At 41.7% G+C, this 20325-nt stretch overlaps 1 protein-coding gene across 1 annotated transcript in view; it reads left to right on the forward strand.

The window, feature by feature from the left end:
* The first annotated feature begins 917 nt into the window (after window positions 1–917).
* LOC111963126 (tyrosine-protein kinase receptor-like) overlaps window positions 918–20325 on the forward strand; it is a 68208-nt gene continuing 48800 nt past the window's right edge. Inside the window, exon 1 of the mRNA XM_023986361.1 lies at window positions 918–1268. Coding sequence (XP_023842129.1) covers window positions 1214–1268 — 55 coding nt within the window. The 5' untranslated portion in view covers window positions 918–1213. The remainder of the gene's footprint in view (window positions 1269–20325) is intronic.

Genomic DNA, 20325 nt, shown 5'->3' on the forward strand with positions numbered 1-20325 from the left:
ATTTGGTTTTGTGAGACCTAACAGATTACTTCCTATTTATTTGTCTCAAACTGAATCATAATTTGGATGTCTTTCAGTCCAAGAAGGGAAACAGTGAGTTCCTGTGCTTGTAACCTTTAATTTCATAACTAGTACCCACCTTTGGTAAAATTAATAGTTTCAAAGCCTCTCATGACTGAAAACTGCTCAATGAAGTACCCCAAATGCTACTCTAGGCTCATCCCTGGTTCCTCTTGATACTACAACTGGAATTCAATCACACAAGTACAGCTAGAAAGCTCTACTGTGGAAAAATCATATAGATTCTGTGAAACAGGCAGTGTTTTTCTCTTGCTTTAAGGAGTTCTCAATGCAAATCAACCTGGTCTCAGAGCATTTCGTATTATTATGTGTGTAAATCTTGGGGGTTCCATTTAGTATGATATGTTTGTGGATGTCCATCAATAATTTCATATGATATGTTACAAATGACAATTCTTACTATATGTTAAGAATTTGCAAAACATACTATATGTTAACTTGCTAATGTTAGCTAGGCTAGGTTTTCTGTTTTAGGGTTAAGTTTAGGAGTTAGGTTAAAAAGTTAATGTTAGCGTTAGGGTGAGCTAAAACGACTAAGGTTAGGGTTAGGGGAAGGGTTAGCTAACATGCTAAGTAGTTGCAATGTCTAAAAAGTAGCAAGTAGTTAAAAGTTGCTAATTACAATAATGCTAAAGATGAGATTCAAACTCGCAACCTTAGGGTTACCAAACTTTACATACCGTATCATACTAATTTAAGTATCCTGGATTTACATTTACTATGTTACGTCTATTGTATGAGACCAGGCTGTGCCAACAGTAAAACATGACCATACCAACCGCCATACACAAAGCCCTCTGCAAAGCAATAATATACAGCATGACACCACAGGCAGGCTTTAGGACCAAGTTTCTAAGTAGGCAGTGGTAACCAAAAAGAGAAGGAGCAGGCATTCATTCGGGAGTGAGTTTGAGTTGGTTCGCCAATTCAGACCGAAACGCTGCAGCATCAGCATCGCCACTATTACAGCAAGGTGAAGTAGAAACTACGCTCGCAAAAAGGCTGCACGTCCTTGGGACTTGGTGATCTAAAACGTGTTTTTGGTTGTCTATCATTTGTTAACATTAATAAATAAAAGTGGCAAAAGTGCAAAAAAGTGACAACTCTTTCCAGGATCCTTCCAAAAGGAGCCATGGATTGTATTAGAAGACACACTTTTATTAATATCGCTGTCAGCGTTTTGATAGGTAAGTAGACTATAGTAATTTATTTACAATTTCCTTGGCTATATTGCGGCACTGAGGAGTCAATTTCAGCAATGTAAAAAAAAWATATTCTCTTTAGTTTGGTCTAGATACGCGGAATATACTTCATTCGAAGTTTCAGTATCAGTTCCCCTCACGGTCATGATATGTTCTTCTTCTATGATAGGCAAATAATCAATTCATTTTATTGTGAGATTAATACACATTTCTGACCGAATCATTAGGGTTAACATACTTTTAGAGTAATTTAGAGTCATTCTTGCACCTGTAAAATTCAGAACGACACATGTCCATTTGTTAGGAAAGGTTGTGGCAGTCAACTTGTTTACTCAACGGATTTCTCTTGAGAAATATTGTTATTATTGTGTGATCATAGGTTTTAGGAATAATCGCCTGAGATGGTCAGATAAACATTTTGCGACCCATTGTAGCTTCAGATCAACTGTGATTATAAACATTACTGCCATTGAATAATTCTTTGCTATTTGACATTGTGATTCTTGGCACCCTGAATATTTGGAATGGTGCTGGATTATTTGAAAACAATATTCACATGGATAGTCCATGTTGTCAATATTTATTTGACTATGCCTCACTGTATTTCCTTAAAGAGTAAGCCTTCATTATCCTTACAGCCATATGCAAATTTTCGCGATCTTCATAATCCATGTCTCAATCAGAGAGTTCCTGAGGAACCTGCTTGAATATGTCTGTTTTAACTGCAGTTTACATTTCTGCATATACTGTACCTGTATATAGTGCTTATTTCGAAAATAAGCACACTAMATTTACACACGCCATCCCACTGATTTATGAGTAATTATGACTGCACTCCCAGACAAATTTATTACAAATAAAAAACTGAAATACCATTTTTTTTTTAAATGTACTTAAAAGTAATTGTGGCACTAGAAGCTGATGTGTTCCTAATGCTAAATCATGCATTAGGAAAACACAATTTGTGTAAAATAAATATGACAGGAAAACACTCATGTAAGATTCATGAAGTTCAAATGTAAGTTCAATATGAATCATTTATATAATGTTGTTTTGGCTTGGTTTAAAACATGTTTACCTTGCATAAATCTCTCAACTTTTTAAATAGAAAAATGATATGAAAAACGTTCTTAATTAACAAATTATAGTAGGTGGTTTTGCTCTCCTTTATAGTGGCTTATTTATTTATGTTTAATGTAATCGTTCTTGCTATATATCACGGCAGAATATTCCTTAGATGAGGAACATTGAAGTATTTGACATCAAATGTGTTAATTACATCAGAACAAATTAGTAATTACACTGCAATAAAGTGGTATCAGCGGAACCAGAACTATTTTCACAGACCTTTATTACTTTAAATAGTGCAGCTTCACAGATTCTATTATTTTGGTAGTCATCCATGTGCTCATTAAAACTGAAAGCATGTCTTGTAGATGGGACCGATCACCATAGTTTATCCAATACATCTTATTGTAATATATGCATTTATTTCCCAACTAAGTATTTCTTGTGATGAACTGTTAGTTTAGTCAAATAGAGGCAGGGAATTCCTAGCATGTATATACTATTTTGATAACAGGTTTATAATTTAATCGGGTCTGAAAACAACCAAAACAAATGCAGATTTGTAGTGTGYACATTTGTAGATAATCTAGCTTGCACTGTGCTGGCAACTCCTGCCATAGAACTACACAGGTTTTCTCAATATAAAAACTTCAAATCACCAGCTTGTCCATTATATTAAGAAGTTTACCTATCTTGAAATGTTGTCTGTCTTGAATATTTTCAACCTGCAGTGGTATCTTAAAAATATCTTAAAATCAGGTTAAATATGTTCAATCCTTGACCTTGATGCAGTACCTTATAAGACAAAGGAGCTAATCGTGGACTACAGAAAAAGAAGGGCCAAGCACGCCCCCAAACACATTGACGGGGCTGTAGTGGAGCGTGTCGAGAGTTTCGAGTTACTTGGTGTTCACATCACTAAGGACCTATCATGGTCCAAACACACCAAGACAGTTGTGATAAGGGCACGACAACACCCCCTCAGGTGTCTGAAAAGATTTGGCATGGGTCTTCAGATCCTCAAAAAGTTCTATAGCTGCACCATCGAGAGCATCCTGACTGGTTCCATCACCGCTTGGTATAGCAACTATTCAGGCATTCCGACCGCAAGCCACTACAGAAGGTAGTGCTAACGGACCAGTACATCACTGGGGCCAAGCTTCCTATGCCACGCGGTGTCAGAGGAAGGCCCAAAATATTGTCAAAGACTCAAGCCACCCAAGTCATCAATCAATCAAATTTATTTATAAAGCCCTTTTTACATCAGCCGATGTCACAAAGTGCTGTACAGAAACCCAGCCTAAAACCCCAAACAGCAAGCAATGCAGATGTAGAAGCACATAGACTGTACTCTCTGCTACCACACGGCAGGTGGTACCAGAGCGCCAAGTCTGGGACCAAAAAGGGTCCTTAACAGATTCTACCCCCAAGCCATAAAACTGCTGAACAGTTACTCAAATGGCTACCCGGACTATTTACATTATCGGCTTATTTTATTCTTATTTATTCTTATTTCTTGAACAGGCTCAATGTACACTCACTGGATTCTAACCACACACTCACACATACAGTGCAATCGGAMAGTATTCAGACCCCTTCACTTTTTCACATTTTGTTATTAAAATATTTTTCCCTGATCAATCTACACACAATACCCCATAATGACAAAGCGAAAACAGGTTTTAAGAAATGTTAGAAAATKWAWWWAAAAAAAAAATGAAATACCTTATTTACTTAAGTATTCAGATCCTTTGCTACGAGACTCAAAATTGAGCTTAGGTGCATCCTGTTTCCATTTATCATCCTTGAGATGATCTTGATTGGAGTCCACCTGTGGTACATTCAATTGATTGGACATGATTTGGAAAGGCCCACACCTGTCTATATTAGGTCCCACAGTTGACAGTGCATGTCAGAGCAGCCGTGAGGTCGAAGGAATTGCCGTAGAGCTCCGAGACAGTATTGTGTCGAGGCACAGATCTGGGGAAGGCTGCAGCATTGAAGGTCCCCAAGAACACAGTGGCCTCCATCATTCTTAAATGGAACCACCAATACTCTTCCTAGAGCTGGCTGCCTGGCCAAACTGAGCAATCGGGGGAGAATCAGAGTTCCTCTGTGGAGATGGGAGAACCTTCCAGAAGGACAACCATCTCTGCAGCACTCCACCAATCAGGCCTCTATGGTAGTGCCCAGACAGAAGCCACTCCTCAGTAAACGGCACATGACAGCCCGCTTGGAATTTGCCAAAAGGCACCTAAAGACTCGCAGACCCTGAGAAACTAAATTCTCTGGTCTGATGAAACCAAGATTGAACTATTTGGCCTGAATGCCAATCGTCACGTCTGGAGGAAACCTGGCAACATCTTATAGTGAAGAATGGGGGTGGCAGCATCATGCTGTGGCGTTGTTTTTCAGCGGCAGGGACTGGGAGACTAGTCAGGTTTGAGAGAAAGATGAACGAAACAAAGTACAGAGAGATCCTTGATGAAAACCTGCTCCAGAGCGCTCAGGACCTCAGACTGGGGTGAAGGTTCATCTTCCAACAGGACAACAACCCTAAGCACACAGCCAAGACAAAGTGGCTTCGGGACAAGTCTCTGGATGTCCTTGAGTGGCCCAGCCAGAGCCCGGACTTGAACCCTATCTAACATCTCTGGAGAGACCTGAAAAGAGCTGTGCAGCGACGCTCCCCATCCAACCTGACAGAGCTTGAGAGGACACAATAAACAAGTCAATGACACAGTAGAAAAAAGAAAGTCTATATACAGTGTGTGCAAAAGGCATGAGGAGGTAGGCAATAAATAGGCCATAGGAGCGAATATTTACAATTTAGCAGATTAACACTGGAGTGATAAATGAGCAAATGATGATGTGCAAGTAGAGATACTGGTGTGCAAAAGAGCAGAAAAGTAAATCAAATAAAAACAGTATGGGGATGAAGTAGGTGGATTGGGTGGGCTATTTAAAGATGGACTATGTACAGCTGCAGCGATCGGTTAGCTGCTCAGATAGTTGATGTTTAAAGTTGGTGAGGGAAATAAAAGTCTCCAACTTCAGCGATTTTTGCAATTCGTTCCAGTCAYTGGCAGCAGAGAACTGGAAGGAAAGGTGGCCAAATGAGGTGTTGGCTTTGGGGATGATCAGTGAGATATACCTGCTGGAACGTGTGCTACGGGTGGTGGTGTTATCGTGACCAGTGAACTGAGATAAGGCGGAGCTTTACCTAGCATAGACTTATAGATGACCTGGAGCCAGTGGGTCTGGCGACGAGTATGAACCGGGGCCAGCCRACTAGAGCATACAGGTCGCAGTGGTGGGTGGTATAAGGTGATTTGGTAACAAAACGGATGGCACTGAGATAGACTGCATCCAGTTTGCTGAGTAGAGTGTTGGAAGCTATTTTGTAGATGACATCGCCAAAGTCGAGGATCAGTAGGATAGTCAGTTTTACGAGGGTAAGTTTGGCGGCGTGAGTGAAGGAGGCTTTGTTGCGAAATAGAAAGCCGATTCTAGATTTGATTTTGGATTGGAGATGTTTAATATGAGTCTGGAAGGAGAGTTTACAGTCTAGCCAGACACCTAGGTATTTATAGTTGTCCACATATTCTAGGTCGGAACCGTCCAGGGTGGTGATGCTAGTTGGGCGGGTGCGGGCAGCGAACGGTTGAAAAGCATGCATTTGGTTTTACTAAGAGCGTTTAAGAGCAGTTGGAGGCCACGGAAGGAGTGTTGTATGGCATTGAAGCTCGTTTTGAGGTTAGTTAGCACAGTGTCCAAGGAAGGGCCAGAAGTATACAGAATGGTGTCGTCTGCGTAGAGGTGGATCAGGGAATCGCCCGCAGCAAGAGCGACATCATTGATACATATATACAGAGAAAAGAGTCGGCCCGAGAATTGAACCCTGTGGTACCCCCATAGAGACTGCCAGAGGTCCGGACAACATGCCCTCCGATTTGACACACTGAACTCTGTCTGCAAAGTAGTTGGTGAACCAGGCGAGGCAGTCATTAGAAAAACCAAGGCTATTGAGTCTGCCGATAAGAATACGGKGATTGACAGWGTCRAAAGCCTTGGCCAGGTCGATGAAGACGGCTGCACAGTACYGTCTTTTATCGATGGCGGTTATGATATCRTTTAGTACCTTGAGCGTGGCTGAGGTGCACCCGTGACCGGCTCGGAAGCCGGATTGCACAGCGGAGAAGGTACGGTGGGATTTGAAATGGTCAGTGATCTGTTTATTAACTTGGCTTTCGAAGACTTTAGATAGGCAGGGCAGGATGGATATAGGTCTGTAACAGTTTGGGTCTAGGGTGTCACCCCCTTTGAAGAGGGGGATGACCGCGGCAGCTTTCCGATCTTTAGGGTTCTCAGACGATACGAAAGAGAGGTTGAACAGGCTGGTAATAGGGGTTGCAACAATGGCGGCGGATAGTTTTAGAAAGAGAGGGTCCAGATTGTCTAGCCCAGCTGATTTGTACGGGTCCAGGTTTTGCAGCTCTTTCAGAACATCAGCTATCTGGATTTGGGTGAAGGAGAAAAGGGGGAGTCCTTTGCAAAATGCTGTGGGGGGTGCCGAGCTGGGTAGGGGTAGCCAGGTGGAAAGCATGTCCAGCCGTAGAAAAATGCTTATTGAAATTCTCAATTATCGTAGATTTATCGGCGGTGTTTGACAGTGTTTCCAAGCAGCTGGGAGGAGGTGCTCTTATTCTCCATGGACTTTACAGTGTCCCAGAACTTTTGGTAGTTTGTGCTACAGGATACAAATTTCTGTTTGAAAAAGCTAGCCACAGGATGGGCTATTCGATGCTAATGCAGTACGCCACAGGATGTTTTTGTGCTGGTCAAGGGCAGTCAGGTCTGGAGTGAACCAAGGGCTATATCTGTTCTTAGTTCTACATTTTTTAAATGGGGCATCCTTATTTAAGATGGTGAGGAAAGCACTTTTAAAGAATAACCAGGCATCCTCTACTGRCGGAATGAGGTCAATATCCTTCTAGGATACCCGGGACAGGTCAATTAGAAAGGCCTGCTCGCAGAAGTGTTTTAGGGAGCGTTTGACAGTGATGAGGGTTGGTCGTTTGACCGCGGACCCATTACGGACGCAGGCAATGAGGCAGTGATCACTGAGATCCTGGTAGAGGTGTATTTAGATTGCAAGTTGGTCAGGATGATATCTATGAGGGTGCCCTTGTTTACGGATTTAGGGTGGTACCTGGTAGGTTCCATGATAATTTGTGTGAGATTGAGGGCATCTAGCTTAGATTGTAGGACGGCCAGGGTGTTAAGCATATCCCAGTTTAGGTCACCTAACAGTGCAAACTCTGAAGATAAATGGGGGGCAATTAATTCACATATGGTGTCTAGGGCACAGCTGGGGGCTGAGGGGGGTCTATAACAAGCGGAAACAGTGAGAGACTTATTTCTGGTAAGGTGGATTTTAAAAGTAGAAGCTCGAACTGTTTGGGCACAGACCTGGATAGCATGACAGAACTMTGCAGGCTATCTCTGCAGTAGATTGCAACTCCATCCCCTTTGGCCGTTCTATCTTGCCGGAAAATGTTGTAGTTGGGGATGGAAATTTCAGAATTTTTGGTGGCCTTCCTAAGCCAGGATTCAGACACAGCTAGGACATCAGGGTTGGCGGAGTGTGCTAAAGCAGTGAATAAAACAGTCTTAAGGAGGAGGCTTCTGATGTTAACATGCATAAAACCAAGGCTTTTATGGTTACAGAAGTCAACAAATGATAGCGCCTGGAGAATAGGAGTAGAACTAGGGGCTACAGGGCCTAACCTCTACATCACCAGAGGAACAGAGGAGGAGTAGGATAAGGGTACGGCTAAAGGCTATAAGAACTAGTCGTCAAGTGCGTTGGGGACAGAGAATAAAAGGAGCAGATTTCTRGGCGTGGTAGACTAGATTCAAGGCATAATGTACAGACAGAGTATGGTAAAATGTGAGTACAGTGGAGGTAAACCTAGGCGTTGAGTGACGATGAGAGAGGTTTCGTCTCTTGAGGGACAAGTTAAGCCAGGTGAGGTCTCCGCATGTGTGTGGGGTGGGACGAAAGAGCTATCTCAGGCATTTTTTAAATGGTAAAAACTAGCCAAGACAGCAGTAGACAAGGCATATTGACATTAGATTGATGCATAAAGCAATCACAGGTGTTGATCAGGAKAGCTAAGACAACAACGGGTAAATAGCGATGAATGGGCAGAACGGGTCAGTTATGTACATACTGAGTTCGAGGCTGGGGCCGACAGGTAAACAAAATGAGGTTCCGTGTTATTGAAACAGTCCAGGGGGCATCAGCTGTGTAGCAAGTGATCACAGGGTCAAAAGAGCAGCAATAGGTGAGTCAAGGTGCTGATCGGTAGTCACTACTACGCTAGGCGAGCAGGGGACACATCATTCAGAAAAGCTAGCGGGCCGAGGCTAGTAGTAGGTTCTTCATCGACATCGTAACAGAATAGCCTGTTGAGACCACATCGGGCGATCACGTCGGGAGTCCAGTCGTGATGGATCGGCGAGGCTCCATGTCAACCATAAAGGGTCCAGGCCAATTGGCAAAGGAGGTATTGTAGCCCTAGAATGCGATGATCCGGAGTAATGATTTGGTGTAATGATCCAAAGCGGCAGGAATCCGGTGATATGGTAGAGAGAAGCAGTCCGATATGCTCTGGGTTGATATCGCGCTGTGCAGACTGGCAGGTGTTGTCCGAGCTAAGGCTGGCTGATGACGGGGGAAAAAGGCGAGGAGGCTAACAAAGACTATTGGCTAGTTAACTGGTATCTCCTGATGGAAGTTCCAGTTATAAGGAATAAAAATACAGATCCGTACCACGTTGAGTGAGGCGGGTTGCAGGAAAGTATATTTAGTTCGTAGATAGAATGTGAGATTAAGATATATACAAAAAAGACCGGCTATTTACACAGGAAAAGACAAAAGACAAAGACAGAGACACATACACACGTCCTACTGCAGCGCCATCTTGGGAAAAATTAGGTCAGGGCACTGTGCAGGCCAGTCAAGTTCTTCCACACTGTTTTATACAAACCATTTCTGTATGGACCTCGCTTTTTACACGGGGGCATTGTCATTCTGAAATAGCAAAGGGCCTTCCCCAAACTGTTTCCACACAGTTGGAAGCACAGAATGTCATTGTATGCTGTCGTGTTAAGATTTCCCTTCACTGGAACTAAGGGGCCTAGCCCAAACAATGAAAAACAACCCCAGACCATTATTCCTCCTCCACCAAACTTTACAGTTGGCACTATGCAATGGGGCAAGGTAGCGTTCTCCTGGCATCCGCCAAACCCAGATTCGTCCGTCGGACTGCCAGATGGTGAAGTGTGTTTCATCACTCCAGAGAACGCGTTTCCACTGCTCCAGAGTCCAATGGCGGCGAGTTTTACACCACTCCAGCTGATGCTTGGCATTGCGCATGGTCATTTTAGGCTTGTGTGCGACTGCTCGGCCTTGGAAACCRATTTCTTGAAGCTCCTGACAAACACTTTTTGTGCTGATGTTGCTTCCAGAGGCAGTTTGGAACTCAAGCTACTCGCTTCGGCACTCGGCGGTCCCGTTCTGTGAGCTTGTGTGGTGTATATCATTTTGTGGCTGAGCCGTTGTTGCTCCTAGATGTTTCCACTTCACAGTAACAGCATGAGTGTGGCGGAAGTGGCCAAATTCACTAATTTGAAGGTGTGTCCACATACATTTGTATATATAATGTATTACCTCAATTACCTCAACTAACCCGTACGCCTGCGCATTGACTCGGTACTGGTATCCATTGTATATAGCCTCGTTATTGTTCATTTATTGTGTTTCTGTTTTTACTTTAGTTTATTGAGCAAATCTTTCTTACTTACTCTGCATTGTTGGTTAAGTGATCGTAAGTAAGCATTTCACGGTAAGGTCTATTATACCTGTTGTGACAAATACAATTTGGATTGGTTTTATAAAGCAAGAGACATTAAAAGTGAAGCCATTCTTCTCTACTGATTTTATGTATTATTTCCTGGCATTGCTTAGATAGCTCACCAATGGCATTGGTTTTCTGGTGCATAGTTGATTCGCTGCCCTTATTATCCACATAACTGATTAGATAACCTATCCAATGGTCATCACAGTAAAATCACAAAAATATATCTTCCGTAAGGGAAAACAGGACACAGTTCTCACTCTGAATTAGCAAATATTGGTATCATTTTCACCTCTGTGGCACAATCAATTAGTTCTTCTTCTAGCATACTAATGAAAATAGACCATCTACAACTTAGTTTGCAGAACATGTTTGAGCATTTGTTGTTCTGCAAGATGACAAAAATATTTTCCAGTAAATTCCAGTTAACTATTACCAGAATTATGCCTCTTTGTCTCAGTCTAAATAGCCCTGTGCATTGTTTGGGTTTGACTTTTGCTTTTAGTATGATTGAAGAAGCAACTGCCAAAAGTAAGGAAGGAATCAAAACCTGATTTGAGGTTACTTATGAAAATATAATTGATTCATTAAAATAACCATGTATGACTCAGAGACACTCTCATTGGAATCATTGAGCTATAGTGGTATGTACTGTAGGGCTTTTTCTTCACTGTAGACTTTTCAATAACCAAGAAGAGAAAAGAGGCGACCTGCTTAACTTAATTTGTGTTTTAATAAGAAGAACCGCAATTAACATCTGTTCCCTCCCTCCAGTAATGCTTAGTATTCTGTCTAGGTGAAATTAACACCAACAGCAGACAGCAAAGGGAATTTCTCTATATATTGCCTTTGAAATCTACTGTCCATACTTGCTGAAGCTTCACATTTATTTCAATTACTTGTACTCTAACTTAATTTGAATATTTTGAATTTATATACAAGCTGAATGAATTCAATGCAAGTGCCAGTTACCTTTTTCTTGGAACAGATCCAATCTATAAAATAATAAACYCATGTTGATGTGACTTCTAGCAGGCATGTTTCATGAGTAGAGTGGTACACTGGTTACGTATTTCCTACACGACATGTACTGGACGACATGTATTTTACTGGAGAAAATCTCAGTTGGGAGGGAGCTCCTTTAGTTAGGATACTGCTATTGTAAACAGTCTTTGTACAGAAATATGTACAGTACACCATATTATCGTAGATAGATGCAGTGTTTCCCCTAGGATTTATTTCAGCAGCGGTTGCAAAGTAAGTAGTGGGGGTCACTGCCTCCCGTGAGATTTTTTTTATAGAACGACTGTGATAAGGTCATTTCTGGTGATAAAAAAAAAAAAAAAACATTCTACTCCCAAATGCATGAAAATGTAATTATGTTGACACCATCGGAAATATAACTGATGCGGGCCTATACACTGTATGGAGATGATAAGGAGCAAGCAGTGGCTATGCACTCACGGCTCTAATTTGCACCACTGCTCAATCTGTTTGAACTTAAAGGGATGGTGCGAGATTTTGTCATCTAAGCCCTTTTTCTACATACCCAGAGTCAGAACTCATGTATAGCATTTTTATGTCTMTGCGTGCAGTTTGCAGGGGCATGAGGCGTTGGAGAGCCATTGTCTTTACACTATACCACTCAGAGGGGTGTCCCACACTACTGTACATACAAAAGTGGCTTGGGAAAGAGAGTTTTGAAGCTAGATCACTCTCTTTACACTACAAAACTATGTGTTGTGGAACTAGTATGTGTCGTCAAACTAGTGTAGTGTAACATTTGACCCAAGTTAAACAATTAAAGGCAATGCTACCAAATACTAATTGAGTGTATGTTAACTTCTGACCCACTGGGAATGTGATGAAAGAAATAAAAGCTGAAATATATCATTCTCTCAACTATTATTCTGACATTTCACATTCTTAAAATAAAGTGGTGATCCTAACTGACCTAAAACAGGGATTTTTACTCTGATTAAATGTCAGGAATTGTGAAAAACTGAGTTTAAATGTATTTGGCTAAGGTGTATGTAAACTTCCGACTTCAACTGTACTTAAGTATTCAGAGCCTTTACTCAGTACTTTGTTGAAGCGCCTTTGGCAGCGATTACAGACTCGAGTTTTCTTGGGTATGACGCTACAAGCTTGGCACACCTGTATTTGGGGAGTTTCTCCCATTCTTCTCTGCAGATCCTCTCAAGCTCTGTCAGGTTGGATGGGTAGTGACACTGAACAGCCATTTTCAGGTGTCTCAAGAGATGTTAGATCGGGTTCAAGTCCGGGCTCTGGCTGGTCACTCAAGGACATTCAGAGACCCGAAGCCACTCCTGCGTTGTCTTGGCTGTGTGCTWAGGGTTGTTGTCCTGTTGGACGATGAACCTTYGCGCCAGTCTGAGGTCCTGAGCACTCTGGAGCAGGTTTTCATCAAGGATCTCTCTGTACTTTTTTTTCGCTCATCTTCCCTCAAACCTGACTAGTCTCCCAGTCCCTGCCGCTGAAAACAACCCCACAGCATGATGCTGCCACCCCCATGCTTCACTATAAGATGTTGCCAGGTTTCCTCCAGACGTGACGCTTGGCWTTCAGGCCAAAGTGTTCAATCTTGGTTTCATCAGACCAGAGAAYCTTGTTCCTCATAGTCTGTGAGTCCTTTCGGTGCCTTTTGGCAAACTCCAAGYGGGYTGTCATGTGCCTTTTACTGGTACCCTTCACCAGACATGTGCCTCAACACAATCCTGACTCGGAGTGCTGTGGAAAATTCCTTTGACCTCATTGCTTGGTTTTTGCTCTGACATGCACTGTCAACATTTAACATTACATTTAAGTCATTTAGCAGACGCTCTTATCCAGAGCGTCAACTGTGGGAAATTATATAGACAGGTGTGTTCCTTTCCAAATAATGTACAATCATTGAATTTACTACAGGTGGACTCCAATCAAGTTGTAGAAACATTTCAAGGATGATCAATGGAAACGGGATGCACCTTATCTCATAGAAAAGGGTCTGAATACTTTTGTAAATAAGGTATTCCTTTTCTTAATTTGTAATACATTTGCCAAAATGTATAAAAACCTGGATTTGCTTTGTCACTATGGGGTATTGTGTGTAGATTGATGTGGATTTAAAAATGTTTTAATCCATTTTAGAATAAGGCTGTAACGTAACAAAATGTGTAAAAGGTCAAGGGGTATGAATATTGTTCAATTACGCTGTGCTCTATAACCTCCAATACTTTGATTCTCACTTGAATCTGTTTATTATGATGGCATATCAATATMTTTTTTTCTACTGTATGAATCGTCAATGTAATTGAACAGATGGGCTATTCATTTAAGTAAGCAGTTAATTGTGAATCTTGTCTCAATTAGCAATTAACGCGGTGTGTGAACATATTTGAATAAAGAGGAAGAATATGAAAACTCTTTAAGACTCAAGGACATTTAGAAAACACAATAATATACTACAGATGGTGCCTTTGATGCAAATCATTTTGTAGCTTGTTGCTCCAGAAGCTCATTTAGAGGGAAATAATGAGTGATGGCATATTCAGACATATTCGAATTCTTAAGTAGTGAATGACAAAGTTTTACTATCTGATGTGCTTTACATCTGCTAAACACATGGCCCAATATTTTTTATCTTAACTAGGCATGTCAGTTAGGAACAAAATCTTATTTTATAATGACTGCCTACCCCGGCCAAACCCTCCCCTAACCCGGACGACACTGGGCCAATTGTGCGCCGCCCTATGGGACTCCCGAACACGGCCAGTTGTGATACAGCCTGGGAACGAACCAGGGTCTGTAGTGATGCCTCTAGCACTGTGATRCAGTGCCTTAGACTGCTGTGCCACTCAGGAGGCCAGCTATATAACATCTTATTGTCCAGAAGTAAGAAAGCAATAACAAGACACTGGCTATCACCTCAAATACCAACCATCCAGGACTAGACCAACATAACCAACGCAATCCAAGATATGGAACAAATAACAGCTAAAATCCACTTGAAACTGGACCCCTTTGTAAATACCTGGACCTAATGGACATCATGTATAAACCAAAAAACAACAGAACCTTTCTAAATAACAGACCAAAGAAGACCAGACTCCAAAACATAGAAGAACGAAAGACAAAACAGGAAGAAGGATAATGCACCAGAGTGAAGATGATGGAAATGTATTTATCTTAAACAAATATGTATTAAAGTTGTATTAAATTGTATTTTATTAAATAAAGTAGTGCTCCCAATAGGTAAGCCCTCATCTGATTTAGTGTACAAAACTGTCTATGGCATGGCACCTGCTCCTTCATAAGCCAGTGATGAGCCATTTCCAGGTGGATAATCAAAACCAGGCTGTGAAAATGTATTTACCCCCTTTAGATATTATTCTAAATGATAAAGACTTTCAACATGTTTTCAGTTAATCAATCCCTCAATTTATGTTAAGTGAATGATTGAAGCAGTTAGCACAGGCCTCCCTGAATGGAATACAGACTGACACGTCTATTAAATGATGATCTTCTGTACTGTAGATTGCATGACTCACTATGGAATTGTTGATTTTAATGCAGAATTGAAAGGTTCTCACCTTTTCTATGAAGATCATGCCATCTACACTATATATACAAAAGTATGTGGACAACCCTTCAAATTAGTCGATTCGGCTATTTCAGCCACACCCGTTGTTGACAGGTGTATACAATCGAGCATACAGCCATGCAATCACCATAGACAAACACTGGCAGTAGGATGGCCTTACTGAAGAGCTCAGTGACTTTCAACAAGGCACCGTCATAGGATGCCACCTTTCCAAGAAGTCAGTTTGTYAAATTTCTGCCCTGCTAGAGCTGCCCTGGTCAACTGTAAGTGCTGTTATTGTGAAGTGGAAACATCTAGGAGTGACAACAGCTCAGCCGCGAAGTGGTAAGACGCACAAGCTCAAGGAATGGGACCGCCGAGTGCTAAAGCGCTGTCCTYGGTTGCAACACTCACTAACAAGCGAATACGGCAGTGGCGTTGCGGTGACACATTTCCGACTCGTCCCCACATCCAAACTTATGCCCGAATTTGTCCAGATGTGTTTTTATCTATCTTGAATCTCTGATGTATGTCGTCATAGCATATAGATTTCAATGTGTTAATGGGAAAGCAAGGTTGTGGTGGTTGTGATTGCTCATATTTCCTTCCTGTCCCTCCCGAACAAAGTCCTTTAAAAATGGCCAATTTCCACTGACGGGCTAGAACTGAAGATTATATAAAACCTCACTTTTCAATGTATTAATGGGAAAGCGAGGTTGTGATGAGGTGAGTGGATGGATGGGGGATAGAGAGGATGTGTGGAGGGGCAGAATGTCTGGATGATGTGGGCTTTTAGTGTAAATGGAAGGACAGGGGTCTGAGGTCTGAGGAACCCCTGAATCTAATTCAAGCCTAGCTGCAACCAATTAAATTATAAATTGAATTATGGTGTAATTTTTGGGAAATGCCAAAAGCCTGATTCACTGCATATGAATAGGTCCTTAGAAGTGGGGAGGGAAAAGACCAGCATTTGGCTCCAACAACAGACCCTGTATTTTGTCGTGGTCTTGCGGTGCGGTAGCCATGTTTTTCCTAGTGGTCAAATAGTCTCTCTGGGTAGAAAAGGACGAGACAAGTTGCAGCACAGACCCTGTTCCCAGTTGTGTTTAGTTTGAAAAACAAAGAGGAACTTATTACAGCTGGAGGCCTGGATATTTCCATCCTGTCTGTGGTCTGTCCAGATCTAGGGTTCCTCCTGAACAAACGCCTTTGGAAATTGCCAATTTTCACTAGCATGAAAACACTGTCGTGGTATTTTGGCTGGCTAATTAACAGAGAGCAGATTCTGCTGAGTTTTACCTCTGGGCTGTTGAGTTTGTGCTCTTGAGGATATCTGTAATCACAAGAGCCCAGTCTCCTGTGTATTTGATTTTCTGCAGCACTGCTCTCCTCGATGTGTCAGTGGCGTGCGTCAGAGTTCTGGTGGACAGCCCCATACGATATGTCAGGAATGAGCAAGAAAATAAAACCTAAAACACAATTTCCTGTGGAATTCAATGTTCTGTTATCATAGGTTTGGTTCTCTATGCCTAAAAACCTGCTCTAACTTCCTATTAATAGGGCTTGAATTTGTCAGATTGACATCTTACTCATCTTTTACAACAATGARTTTCAGAAAATACGTTTTTGGTTGACTCCAGAGTTACTTAAGTCTGTAACCACAATACATCTAGTACCAGTCACAGACTAACAGAGTAGAYCTAATTAAAATAGGCTGACCAGTTAAGTTGCTGGACTTTGTCAGTCTCCCTGCTGTAGTGGAATAAATGAAAAGGGCAATATTCCTCCCTGAATGGATACCAGTCAGGAAGAGCCATGTTAACCTGTTTTCATTCCACTAATGTACAGTATAGTGTTTGAAGGAAGGTGACTGCAGGACATAATCCCTTGTTATATTTGATCATTATTAACTCTATACAGGGTAAGGAGCAGAACTGCTTCATCTCAGCTCTATATAATATGACAGGAATGCGAAAGCCTTCAGTTTAATGAGGAAAACATTCCTGTTGACAGGCTTGGTGAAGAGCGCTGTGCGGTTTCACTGTCCTGGAACCTAATGAATGTCAAGCACTTCTAATGAAGAGAACAGATGTGTTCAACAGATGTGCTTTCAACAGATGTGCTTTCAACAGATGTGCTGCTCTGTTTATCAGTGACTCCACTGTCTGTCTCCTCTTCTTCCAAGATACTCCTTAGCCTCTGGAGCTGGTTTGAAGTCAAGGTCAAACATCACTGCTTCACTTAGGAGGACACTAATGGCTCTGAGTCAGATCATACTGTAGATATTATATTGATGCTGAAGCTGTGTTGTACGAGTCCCTAAGTATGCATGGATACACAATATACAGTATCATAACATTTTAGAATAGAAAAGGATTACACTTGGAATCAAATCGTTAATCTATTTTTACAAGGGAGCCCAATGTCCAAGAGTTACTTCCTATTTTAAGCTCAAGGGAGACTAATCCCACCTCGTTTTCTTTAAATGGTGATAAAGTATACCCTGGTGGTTCAATGTGTTTGAAGGAAGTGTGTTGGATCAGCACCAAACTCATTTGTCAGGTTTAAATGTCCTGGCCACATCACTACAGAAACGTTCCTTTGTGAATAATGAAGATTCCATTTGGCAAGTCTTGTTCTGTTCATCAAAGCAGTAGTTATTGGCTAAATGAAGACTMCTACTTGGACCTTCAGCTAATTCAATCGAGTACAGGCTTAACTGAATGAACAACAATGACGGAATGCATTATGACATTTTAATAAATGGTTTGGGGAATGGTCTTGTCTCCAAGGGAAGATCCTCAGAGCCAGATGATGCGATGGCAGGTAGCCCTATGCGGGTCTGCTGGTTTCCATCATTGGAACTCCTTTCCCCCGCTGATGACAGACCTTAAGGTTATTATAGCTGGTGGTGGTGAGGAGGTGGATGGTTGTCGAAAAGTGAGAAAGTGAGAGAACGAGCGTAGGTTGACATTTAAATACATCCCAAGATTTAAGCCCATTGGCTGAGGGAGAGGAAGGTGCTAATTGCAAGAGTAGGTTAAACAGCAAGCGTGATGAATGTGCATTATTGTGCCGTGCTTAAAGGCTATGAGGTAAATAGGTGAAAGACATTCCACACATGGCTAATAGGACAGAGAAGAAGAAACAAGACGATGATGATGATGATGATGCTGATGATGATGATGATGATGATGATGATGATGATGATACATTTGTATTCATTCCCAATATGCCCGTAGAAAAGGAAACAAAGTGAATTATGTTAAGCCTACTGGATGAAGTTAAATGAGCATTCAGACCAGCCTTCCTGATTGAACTTTCGTAAACTAGATTAGAAAAAGGCAAGGCTGATGCTCAGAACATTGTGATATGATTTTGGGCTCTCTCTCTACCAGAGCTTTTTTTGTTGTTGCCTTGATAGTAAATTGACTGTCTTGATAGTTTTTTTGTTATGCTGTTTTTAGTTTCCAGTTCCCACTGTTTCGAGTCAGTAAATAACAAATGAGTRTAGCTTTGTTTGTGGCTTTTCTGGCGACTTAGGAAAGATGGTGACGATGAGTGAGTTGTATCACTGTGACAGGCATTCAATGGTCCATTGGAAGAATAGCACCATGGTTTTTAGCGTTTTGCCTATGCACTGCCAAAGCTTTATTATTAGTCTATCCCTCTGGACATCCCCTCTCAGTGGGTACAGCACCAGCTCCTGTACATCCTGCAGAGCTTTTAACACYCACATGTGTGAGACATCTGATATGTTTAGGCGTTTCTGCATGAATAGACAGTGCATGACTTAAACAGGATGTAAACTGGTCAGTTGGGAATGATGCAGACCACTGATTCTAGTTGATGTCCCTCTACAACAAACCATGCCTTAGGATATGGATTTCATTAAAACAACATTGCAAATAAATTGCTYCCTTCTAAAGACCTTTTCTGTGAATGAGTTCAAGTATTATACGTTTTGGGCACCCTTTTGGTCAGAATACAATTTGGAAATATCTGAAATAGCTCAGTACTGATGTATTACCATATCATAATCCACTATGTACTGGAACCCTTGGAAAGAACAAAAGACTGAAAATATAATGAGCAAAACGCCCCGGTGTGAGAATGTACTGTAAGCAACAGTGTTCCCTGAACTAAATATCTTTCAAGTATCTTTCAAGTTTTGTGTGACAATTTAAATGTTTCACTCTAGGTGTTTGTTCTGTTTCGCAGATTTCAGAGCATGAAAGGTGTGAGGTGAAATGGAACACATGCAAACAATTTAAATCGCTCAAACGTACACAAAAGGCTGTTATCAAGAGTAAACATTTCACATTTTTTACCAAGTGTGGGGTTTTTGTAGTGCGTGCCCGGTACACCAGGCGCTACCTTTGAAGTTGAACTAAATGTGGAGCACGGCAGGGAGGTTATGAACCCAGGTTTGTGTGATTGAGTTGAAATGCTGTGGGATACCATCTTTGTCTTCAGACCGTGGGGCGTTGTCATTGTCTCTTAGATCATGGGGCTATAGTGTAAGTTGACATTACTCTTCCCCAGAGGGGATAAAGCCTTTCGGAAGCAGGCGGATGCTTTTCCAGTGGATGACTCAGCAGGGAAAAGAGGATGTAAGAAGACGTTGTTCTGCTGCATGATGTTCTGAGAAGAGGAGTAGAGGAGAGACGGGTCTGCTTAGGAGCTTGTTGGCAGCGTGGAGCCGTGGAGCTGGTTGGCTAAGCAGGCCCAGCTGTCACTGTCAAATGTGCTCCGTCGCCTGTGCAGCTGGAGTAGCTTGCACACGACACAGCCTGCACCTCAATCACAGATTCTGCTCTGAGGCTGGGCCTGCACTAGCTAATGAGCCAGATCATCCATTCCTTGCATTTCTGAAGATGACCAGATATCCTGTGGTTGATGATTGAATATACTTTYCTTTTGTTACATTTTTAGAGCCAATCTTAGGGCGTCATCTCAGCTTTGAACCGCACATGTGACGTTAAACAGTCAAACAACCCCTTACTCTGGAAACATCTTTGCTTCATTTGATAGTCAGTAGCTAGCGAAGATGCCAACGCCCCCAAAGTAAACATCAATTTATGCATTTTAGTGTTTTCAATAACACATGCCAATTGTTAAATTGAACCAACAATTGCTTTATTTTGAAGCCAAATGGCAAATGGTGTCACTGGTATAGAGAGGAGTAGGCTGTCGCAGGTTTACTGAATTTATTTAAGCACCATAGATCAAAACCCAAACACTGTTGTGCTCAAAAATATATCTTCATAAACAAAAAGTCACAGGGCGAACCTGTCATGGATCCCTCTGGAACTTTCATTGTGCACACCTGGCCCCTATTCCAACTGATTGTATTTGTATATAAACTCAGCAAAAAAAGAAACGTCCCTTTTTCAGGACCCTGTCTTTCAAAGATAATTCGTAAAAATCCAAATAACTTCACAGATCTTCATTGTAAAGGGTTTAA

The sequence above is a fragment of the Salvelinus sp. IW2-2015 genome, linkage group LG4q.2 (genome assembly GCF_002910315.2).
Source record: "Salvelinus sp. IW2-2015 linkage group LG4q.2, ASM291031v2, whole genome shotgun sequence".
Taxonomy (NCBI): domain Eukaryota; kingdom Metazoa; phylum Chordata; class Actinopteri; order Salmoniformes; family Salmonidae; genus Salvelinus; species Salvelinus sp. IW2-2015.